Below are 10,177 nucleotides of genomic sequence, written 5' to 3' on the forward strand. Positions count from 1 at the left end.
AACTACTGTGATTATTATTATTTGACCATGCTGGTCATTTATGAACATTTGAACATCTTGTCCATGTTCTGTTATAATCTCCACCCGGCACAGCCAGAAGAGGACTGGCCACCCCTCATAGCCTGGTTCCTCTCTAGGTTTCTTCCTAGGTTTTGGCCTTTCTAGGGAGTTTTTCCTAGCCACCGTGCTTCTACACCTGCATTGCTTGCTGTTTGGGGTTTTAAGCTGGGTTTCTGTACAGCACTTTGAGATATCAGCTGATGTAAGAAGGGCTATATAAATACATTTGATTTGATAACAACCTCTCCCTCAACTTGATCAAGACAAAGGAGATGATTGTGGACTACAGGAAAAGGAAGACCAAGCACGCCCCCATTCTCATCGACGGGGCTGTAGTGGAGCAGGTTGAGACCTTCAAGTAATTGGTGTCCACATCACCAACAAACTATCATGGTCCAAACACACCAAGACAGTCGTGAAGAGGGCACGGAAAAGCCTATTTCCCCTCAGGAGACTAAAAAGATTTGGCATGGGTCCTCAGATCCTCAAAATGTTCTACAGCTGCCCCATCGAGAGCATCCTGACTGGTTGCATCACCACCTGGTATGGCACAACTGCTTGGCCTCTGACCGCAAGGCACTACAGAGGGTAGTGCATACCGCCCAGTACATCACTGGGGCCAAGCTTCCTGCCATCAAGGACCTCTATGCCAGGCCCTACAAATGGTCAAAGACTCCAGCCACCCTAGTCATAGACTGTTCTCTCTGCAACCGCACGGCAATCGGTACCGGAAAGGCTTCTTAACAGCTTCTACCCCAAGCCATAAGACTCCTGAACAGCTAATCAAATATCTACCCAGACTATTATTTTACGTTGCTGCTACTCTCTGGTTATTATCTACGCATAGTCACTTTAACTCTACCTACATGTACATATTACCTCAATTACCTCGACTAACCTGTGCCCCCGCACATTGACTCTGTACCGGTACCCCCTGTATATAGCCTCGCTACAGTTATTTTACTGCTGCTCTTTAATTATTTGTTATTTTTATGTCTTACTAATCAATTTTTTACCTAACAGTTATTTTTCTTAAAACTGCGTTGTTGGTTAAGGGCTTGTAAGGAAGCATTTCACTGTAAGGTCTACTACACCTGTTGTATTCGGCGCATGTGACAAATACAATTTGATTTGATTCACCTTGTCAGTCTATGTCGTGGAAAGAGCAGGTGTTCTTGATGTTTTGTACACTCAGTGTATTCCCCTACACATAGGAATTAGACAGAACAGTTCTGGAATTATTTGTATTTTGGTTGTTATCAGTAAAACAATTCTCGGAGCAGGCGCATCTTGCCCAACTGCCATAAATGCCATAAATTGTCTATCTTAAAGAATGGGGAGGAATAGTTTTAGGCTATTGGAATTCTTTGCTGTTTGGTTTTCACTTTTTTTATTATCTGCCCAATGTGAAAACCTTGGGCAGAAAACTTGCGCAACTGCTCGGTTCAATTGCTCCAGACAATAGGGCAACCCTTAATGTCAATTCCTGTGACTAGCCAGGAGCGTTACCACTGCTCCACAGGCTCTGCAGACATTACATGTCTAAAGGTAATGTACTACTACTGTTAATCAGCAGGGATATTCGGCTGAACCTTCTACACACTTGTCTTCAGACATATAGAATAGTGTTCTCTCTAAAATCCGTACTGTACATCTATGTGTCACTGGGCGTGTATATGATTACATTTAGTTCTGACAGTTTATGATGACATTTAAAAGACAGCCTATCCTCAGATAACTTTGCAATGCTTCGACCAAATGCAAGAGAACGCGAGAGAAAGGCATGACAAATCCATTGTCTGCTAAATAAAATAACATCATACTTTCTGTTTCTGATCGTTGGGCTAAGCTAACGGCAGCTTAATAAACCCAGATTCTGTGTAATAATGCTCTGGGGTGAAGTACCCCCTAGGTACCTTAACCACTAGTGGGGAAAATGGACCCAGGATCCACGTCAAGGTCAACTTCACCCTAATAACAGACTGACACTGTGTGGAGCCTCCTCCATTTCCATTGACCTCTGGCCCCCCTCCCCTCACATCAACCACTGAGGTCAGACTGACCTCCACACTGTCCGGAGACATGCTCCCATCAGCTGGGTTGTCTGCCGCTTCCTCCTCAAATGTTGCACGCTTGTAGCTGGACATCTGCATGGGGAAGGAAGAAAGGAGAGTTATCACCAGTAAAAAAAAATAAGTTGCGCTTTCACCAGATGAAATAGAGAGTAAGCAGTGCAGAGAAGTGACAGGACTTCACATCCGTACCGTCTCTGGAAGGAAGGAATGTATTAGAGAAAACCACCAAGCCACCCATGAGAGAGAGGGAGAAAGGGAGGAGAAAGGAAAAGGGAGAGACACCCCCCTGCGGTTTCTCATCTCTGCCATCCCGTCACACGGCATTACCCTCTCTTCCCACACTAAGGTGTGTGTATGTTTGGTGATGGAGCACAGAACACAGGCGTATGTGTGTGTGTACGGTCTGATCTTGATGTGCTTGGTGAAACGATGATAGTCATTTCTGTTCTTTGTAGCATGGGCATCTTATGAGTAGCCGTGAACTGAGCCAGACAACTCCCACTCAGAACAGAGCAGCAGACTAAATACAGGAGCGCCCGGGGATAGATCCAAATCCCTGTGTTTAATTAACCTTCTCAGGTTATAACATACCACATACACAAGCACTGACAGACGCACCCACCCACCCACATAGTGTTTATTTAACAATGGATAACAATTGATTTACACAGGCAAATATAAATAACTTCCTCATTCATGGCTAGGTTGAAGATAACAAAGATTATTGGACTCTGGAGCGTTCTTCTTTTGAGTGATGAATCACGCTGCCCCATCTGACAGTCTGTCGGGCGAATACTACCTGCCCGAATGCATAGTGCCAACTTTAAAGTTTAGTGGAGGAGGAATACTGGTCTGGGGCTGTTTTTCATGGTTCGTGCTTAGCCCCTTAGTGAACGGAAATCTTAGTACTACAGCATACAAGGACATTCTAGATGAATCTGTGCTTCCAACATTGTGACAGCAGTTTAGGGAAAGCCCTTTCCTRTTTCAGTATGACAATGCCCCCATGCACAAAGCGACGTCCATACAGAAATGGTTTGTCGAGATTGGTGCGGAAGAACTTGACTGGCCTGCACAGAGCCCTGACCTCAATCCCAGCGAACACCTTTGGGATGAATTGGAACGCCGACTCCGAGCAAGGCCTAATCGCCCAACATCAGTGCCCGACATCACTAATGCTCTTGTGGCTGAATAGAAGCAAGTCCCCGCAGCAATGTTCCAACATCTAGTTTAAAGCCTTCCCAGAAGAGTGGAGGCTGTTACAGCAGCAAAGGGGGGACCAACGCCATATTAATGCCCATGATTTTGGAATGAGATGTTCGACGAGCAGGTGTCCATATACCTCAGCCAGTTAAAAGCACTCTCCTCATCACACAGATAACTCCATAACAGTCTCTGTGTTACATCTGCCCCTGCCACACCCTCTACTGCTCATCCTGTGTCTCCTTGACCTGCCGCCACTCCCCCAGTGCTCTCTCCCTCTCCCTCTCTCTCTGTGTGTGTGATCGTGTGGGTGGAGACAGGTGTGCTGGAGTCAGAGCAGATCTCCACCAGCTGCAACCTGTTCCATAATCAAGACCTCTACAAATACTCAGTCCTGCCACTTCCACACTGCCAGATCGTAATCGCTGCTCAGTCAGTCTACGTTTTTAGACGTTTGTTACTATTTAGATCCTGTTAACCTGTTGTGCCTGTTTTCCTTGCCTGACACGGTTTTCCGCTACAGTTCTGCCCGCTCTGACTCTGGTCCCTGTCTCCAGTCCCACTTCTCCTCATCCTGCTACTCTGCTCTGGATTCCCCACTCCACTGCTCCCTTGGATTCCCCTTCGGACCTGCTTACCCTGTCCCAACCCCTCTCGCTCCAACCTCAGCCTCCGCACCTGGTTTCCTGCAACCCGCCCGAGATTCCCCTGGCCTGCACTCCATCTTCCCCCTGTGTTTCAATAAATACCTTGGTTACTTCATCCCAGTCTCCTCATCTGAGTCTGCTCTTGGGTTTCCCTGTTCCACTCCGCGTAACACTCTGTATGACACTGTCTAAGAAATGCCCCCATGCTGGAAGGACATGTGTGGAAGACGAGCTCAGGGATGACGTTCCAAACAATAAACTTCCCAACTCATCTAAACAACATTCTCTCTAAAGGTAAATGTTAGGTTCCATCTCTGACCTGTTCCTTTGGATCCTAAAGTGGGGAGAGTCGTAATGAGCCATTGTCTCCATGAGAACATTACTCATCAACAAGGTTCAGAAAGGGCACAACTGACATAAGCACAAAGTGTTTCTTCAAAAGGCAGTTTGGAAACACCCTGTAAGAATCATTCCAGCTGGAAAAATGTATGACAACACTTTCTGGTTGGAAACTGGTTTTCCGGTTGAAAATAAACTAAACTCCGCAAAAAAAGAAACGTCCTCTCACTGTCAACTGCATTTATTTTCAGCAAACTATATTTGTATGAACATAACAAGATTCAACAACTGAAACATAAACTGAACAAGTTCCACAGACATGTGACTAACAGAAATGGCATAATATGTCACTGAACACCTATTCAGTCTGTCTACAAACAGGCTCTCAAAGTGCTTGACAGGAAGCCCAATAGCCATCATCACTGTTACATCCTCAGAAAGCATGAGCTCCTGAGTTGGGAAAATCTTGTGCAATACACTGACGCATGTCTTGTATTCAAGATCCTAAATGGCCTGGCTCCCCCTCCACTCAGTATTTTTGTTAAACAGAAAACCCAAACATATGGCAGCAGATCCACAAGGTCTGCCATGAGAGGTGACTGTATAGTTCCCTTAAGGAAAAGCACCTTTAGTAAATCCGCTTTCTCTGTGAGAGCTTCCCATGTCTGGAATACACTGCCATCAGACACACTGCACCACATATCACACTTTCACAAAATGCACGAAGACATGGCTAAAGGTCAATCAGATTTGTGAACATAATCCCTAGCTGTGTATTGCCGCTTTCCATGTTGTCTGTTGTCTGTAGCTTGTGAGGTGTGGAAACACTTTGTTGCTTTTATAAATTTTGTCTTGCTGCTTTTTGTTCTATGTTGCTCTGTCTGTATGCTACGTCTTGCTTGTCCAATGTTGCTCTGTCTGTATGCTATGTCTTGCTTGTCCTATGTTGCTCTGCGTGTGCTCACTGCTCAATGATTGTCTATATTGTAATTGTTTTTAATAACCTGCCCAGGGACTGCGGTTGAAAATTAGCCGGCTGGCTAAAACCGGCACTTTTACTGAAACGTTGATTAATGTGCACTGTCCCTGTAAAAATAAAATAAACTCAAACTCAAACAAAGGGGGGGTCAAAATCAAAATCAAAAGTCAGTATCTGGTGTGGCCACCAGCTGCATTAAGCACTGCAGTGCAACTCCTCCTCATGGACTGCACCAGATTTGCCAGATCTTGCTGTGAGATGTTACCCCCCTCTTCCACCAAGGCACCTGCAAGTTCCAGGACATTTCTGAGGGGAATGGCCCTAGCCCTCACCCTCCGATCCAACAGGTCCCAGATGTGCTCAATCGGACTGAGATCCGGGCTCTTCGCTGGCCATGGCAGAACACTGACATTCCTGTCTTGCAGGAAATCATGCACAGAACGAGCAGTATGGCTGGTGGCATTGTCATGCTGGAGGGTCATGTCAGGATGAGCCTGCAGGAAGGGTACCACATGAGGGAGGAGGATGTCTTCCCTGTAACGCACAGCGTTGAGATTGCCTGTAATGACAACAAGCTCAGTCCGATGATGCTGTGACACACCACCCCAGACCATGACGGACCCTCCACCTCCAAATCGATCCCGCTCCAGACTACAGGCCTCAGTGTAATGCTCATTCCTTCGATGATAAACGCGAATCCGACCATCACCCCTAGTGAGACAAAACCGCGATTCGTCAGTGAAGAACACTTTTTGCCAGTACTGTCTGGTCCAGCGATGGTGGGTTTGTGCCCATAGGCAACGTTGTTGCCGGTGATGTCTGGTGAGGACCTGCCTTACAACAGGACTACAAGCCCTCAGTCCAGCCTCTCTCAGCCTATTGCGGACAGTCTGAGCACTGATGGAGGGATTGTGCGTTCCTGGTGTAACTCGAGCAGTTGTTGTTGCCATCCTGTACCTGTCCCGCAGGTGTGATGTTCGGATGTACCGATCCTGTGCAGGTGTTGTTACACGTGGTCTGCCACTGYGAGGAYGATCAGCTGTCCGTCCTGTCTCCCTGTAGCGCTGTCTTAGGCGTCTCACAGTACGGACATTGCTATTTATTGCCCTGGCCACATCTGCAGTCCTCATGCCTCCTTGCAGCATGCCTAAGGCACGTTCACGCAGATGAGCAGGGACCCTGGGCATCTTTTTTTAGTGTTTTTCAGAGTCAGTGGAAAGGCCTCTTTAGTGTCCTAAGTGTTCATAACTGTGACCTTAATTGCCTACCGCCTGTAAGCTGTTAGTGTCTTAACGACTGTTCCACAGGTGCATGTTCATTAATTGTTTATGATTAATTGAACAAGCATGGGAAACAGTGTTTAAACCCTTTAAAATGAAGATCTGTGAAGTTATTTGGATTTTTACGAATTATCTTTGAAAGACAGGGTCCTGAAAAAGAGACGTTTCTTTTTTTGCTGTTTATATAACAGCCAATTAGGTATCTCTAACAACCAGCTTAGGACGTCTGTTTCATTAAGAGATCAAGAACTCATGTGAAAGACATTATATTTTGRTTGTTATCAGGTCAGATAACCAGATTACAACCAGAAAAGGATGTTAACAAAACGTCCATATACAACTAGTATCCAATCCAACAGATGACATCATAAAAAAATGTAATTGCAACCGATTTTGCACGCTGGGATATTACACTGATTCACCTGACACATTATGTCCCATATCCCCTTTTTTCTTTCTCTTTCTCTCACTTGTGTCATTTTTTTAGGAGACGTTTCTCTTTTTCCGAGAAGAGCTTTTCCTGGGTATTTGATCATTTATGTCTGTTAGCTTCGCACTGTAATCATATTGTACTGTCACATGGCGACCAACCAACAGGAAAACCTTCAGACATCTCTCTCTCTCTCTCTCTCTCTCTCACACACACACACACATGCAACTAGCATCTTCCTCTGCATTGTTCTGGATGTCACCAGCGAGCCCCATCACTTCTAAATAATCGTAACAAAAAACCAACAAATCCCAAACCCGTGTGTAACAAGACAAGACAAACTAAGGGGAGCACACTAGTTAAAAGAGACATAAAACAACAACAGTTCCTCACCAGAAGCAGTCACACACACACTTGCTGTCTGTAGCTATTCTCACTCTGGTCCCCACCTGATGATGTTCCTCCCTTGATCTCCTTCCCACCGCCTGCCTCCCAGCAGAGCCTTCTCACCAGGTTAATAATGAACGGGATGGGAAGAGAAGTTAGTCATAAAGCAGAAGGCTGTACGGGAGGGAGGAGATTCAGTGTATGATGCTGGTGTTGTGGGTGGCTGGAGGGAACCAATACATGACTAACAAAGGGGGAACCGCAATACAGAGTGTATTAGCGGTGCGTAATTGGTGGTGTGTGTGTGTCTGTCTGTGTGTGTGCGTGCGAGCATGTATGCGTGCGTGCAAGTACGTGCATGTGTGTGTGTGTGACACAGAGAGAGTGTGTGTGTGCTGTAGATAAGATACAGAGACTGGGTTATAGATAAGACTGGGGTAGTGTTCTTGTTGTAAACTGATGGATGAGGATAACGGCTCAGGCTACTAGGGAAACCAACCAAGTATCTATCGTGACGATGATGGCCTATTGATAATGGTGTGCATGTGTGTGCACCAAGGCAATGGCCACAATACAGAGGAGAAAACAATGGCAACCCATTAAAGCCATCTGCTATTGGCTATTGATTGACCTGATGGGATAAATGGGATGGTGTGGCACTGAGCTTTGTGGATGGCCACAAAGTCCCATTTCCTCACTTGGTTTTCAGGAGCCCAATCCTCCACATTGTTTTTTAGGAACATACCACGTGCTGATAACCTCTCTGCGCTACGATCCCTAGCGATCATTTTCTCTAACAACCGCTCGAATTGCAGGGCGGCCAAAATATCACTAGAAACTATTTATAATCATACCCAATCACAAGTGAAATATACCAAAAACGCACAGCCTAGGTCTTGTTGTAAATCCACCTATCTGTCAGAGTTTGAAATATGCTTTATCAGCGAAGCAAATCCAAGCTTTGTAGTGTATCAATCAATGCTAGAAACGCTAGCCCCAAATAGGCATGGTCACGAAAGTGCAGAAAACGCAATAAAATGAACGGCTTACCTTTATAATCTCCGTATGTTTGCACTCACGAGAGCTCCCCCAGTTACACAATACATCTATTTTTGTTCGTATTAAATAATTACTTTTATAAACAAAAAAAAACGCCAATTTGGTGTGCCACGTTATGTTCAGGAACAACACAGCTTCGTTCCGGTCCTGAAAGGAAACCGGAAATTTCCCAAACGTATGCAGATTCAAAAATATTAACTAAAAATATTATTATAATCAATGCCCAATTCACACAGTAAAACTACCCAAAACACAGCCTTAGCTTGTTTGTTTAATCCACCTATCGTTCAGATTTTGAAAATAATTTTACAGCGAAAAGAAATCCACCAGCTTTGTGAGTGTAGCTTTCTATGCTAAACAGGTTTAGCGTTATATATCTTGGCTAGCAATGGATCACGAACAGTAAGAAAGCAATCCAATAATCGGCCTACCTTTGATAGTCTTCTGGTGTTCCACTCCACGAGACCCAGTTACACAAACAGAGATGTTATTTTGGTTCGATAAATTTGAACTTTATCACAACAAAACACCGCCATTTGCGTTTGCGCAGATGTTTTGCGGAAACAAAAGCCTGTGTCCAGTTCGACAAATCCCAAAAGTATCCGAATGGTCGTAGAAACCATCCAAATGTTTTTTATAATCAAACTCAGTTTCTTTAAAACAAAACAACATACGCATAATATTCAACGAGCATAACCTATTCAATAAGAGAGAAAAAGAAAATGGAGAGCCCCTCTCTCCGCGCACAGAAAATTCGGAAGACACTGACCTGTTTGAAACATCTCGCTAATTTTTCCAACATAAAAGCTGAAAACTATTCTATAGCCAATGTCACAGCCCGACGAGCAATTTGAAAAAGAATCTGGTGATACACCTTTAAATGGAGCGTAATGCAAGCAGGAAACAAACGTTTAAAACTATATATTATATATAGCAACATATCTGAAGTTTACTTTTTCTCACGAAATTTCGCTTGCTGAATAGATATTATTTTTCTCACAGACAACTATTTTGACAGTTTTTGGAAACTTTGGATTGTTTTCCTCTATCCTAATCTTAAATGTTACATATTCTACGATCTGGCCAGAGACAATTTTACGTTTACGTTGGCGTAACGTATTTTTGAAGAATTTTTTATTTCTACGCCTAGCCGCTAAGAATTGTCTCTCTATAACGTTGTAATGGAAGGTCTTTCCATACTCTGTATGTATGTACAGCCTAGGACGATAGTCTGTTTTGTGAGGATCGCTATGGATTGGATAGGAGGGGATGAGTTGTGAGGGAGGGAAGGAGAGAAGAGAAGAGGAAGAAGAGATGAGAGAGGAACCATGGTCAATGGGTGATGTGGCGGATGAAGGAAGGTTTTGTAACCTATTAGAAAGGTCATACAGAGAGTACTTTGCGTGCAATGGTGTGTGTAGATGTGCTCAGGGCATTTTCGTAAAAGTACTCTATAAGGAACCAGTTCTTGATTCAGATGTACTATTTTGAGGATGTGGGTGTTGTCATAAAGAAAGAGAGAGAGCCAGAACAAATCTGTGTGTGTGTGTGTGTGTGTGTGTGTGTGTGTGTGTGTGTGTGTGTGTGTGTGTGTGTGTGTGTGTGTGTGTGTGTGTGTGTGTGTGTGTACATGCGTGTAGCGCCATTCACTGTAGAAAAAAGGGATGCTAGTCTGTTTTTTTTATAGATCTGTATGTAGTGTTTTTTTTTTTTTTTTG

At 44.4% G+C, this 10,177-nt stretch overlaps 1 protein-coding gene across 5 annotated transcripts in view; it reads right to left on the reverse strand.

Annotated features, from left to right (window-relative positions):
• Positions 1-10,177, reverse strand: part of ece2b (endothelin converting enzyme 2b) — a 65,790-nt gene that overhangs the window by 40,452 nt on the left and 15,161 nt on the right. For 4 of the 5 annotated variants that reach the window (XR_002879798.2, XM_024014260.2, XM_024014262.2 and 1 more), the window contains one exon: positions 2,124-2,207. Coding sequence is in view for 4 of the 5 variants with exons in the window: in XM_024014260.2 (XP_023870028.1) it covers positions 2,124-2,207 (84 nt within the window). In the remaining variant the exon portion in view is untranslated. Of the gene's footprint in view, positions 1-2,123; positions 2,208-7,406; positions 7,492-10,177 lie in introns of those variants that run through there. The other variant, XM_024014263.2, reaches the window with a different exon arrangement.

Source organism: Salvelinus sp. IW2-2015, linkage group LG22, assembly GCF_002910315.2.
Source record: "Salvelinus sp. IW2-2015 linkage group LG22, ASM291031v2, whole genome shotgun sequence".
NCBI lineage: Eukaryota > Metazoa > Chordata > Actinopteri > Salmoniformes > Salmonidae > Salvelinus > Salvelinus sp. IW2-2015.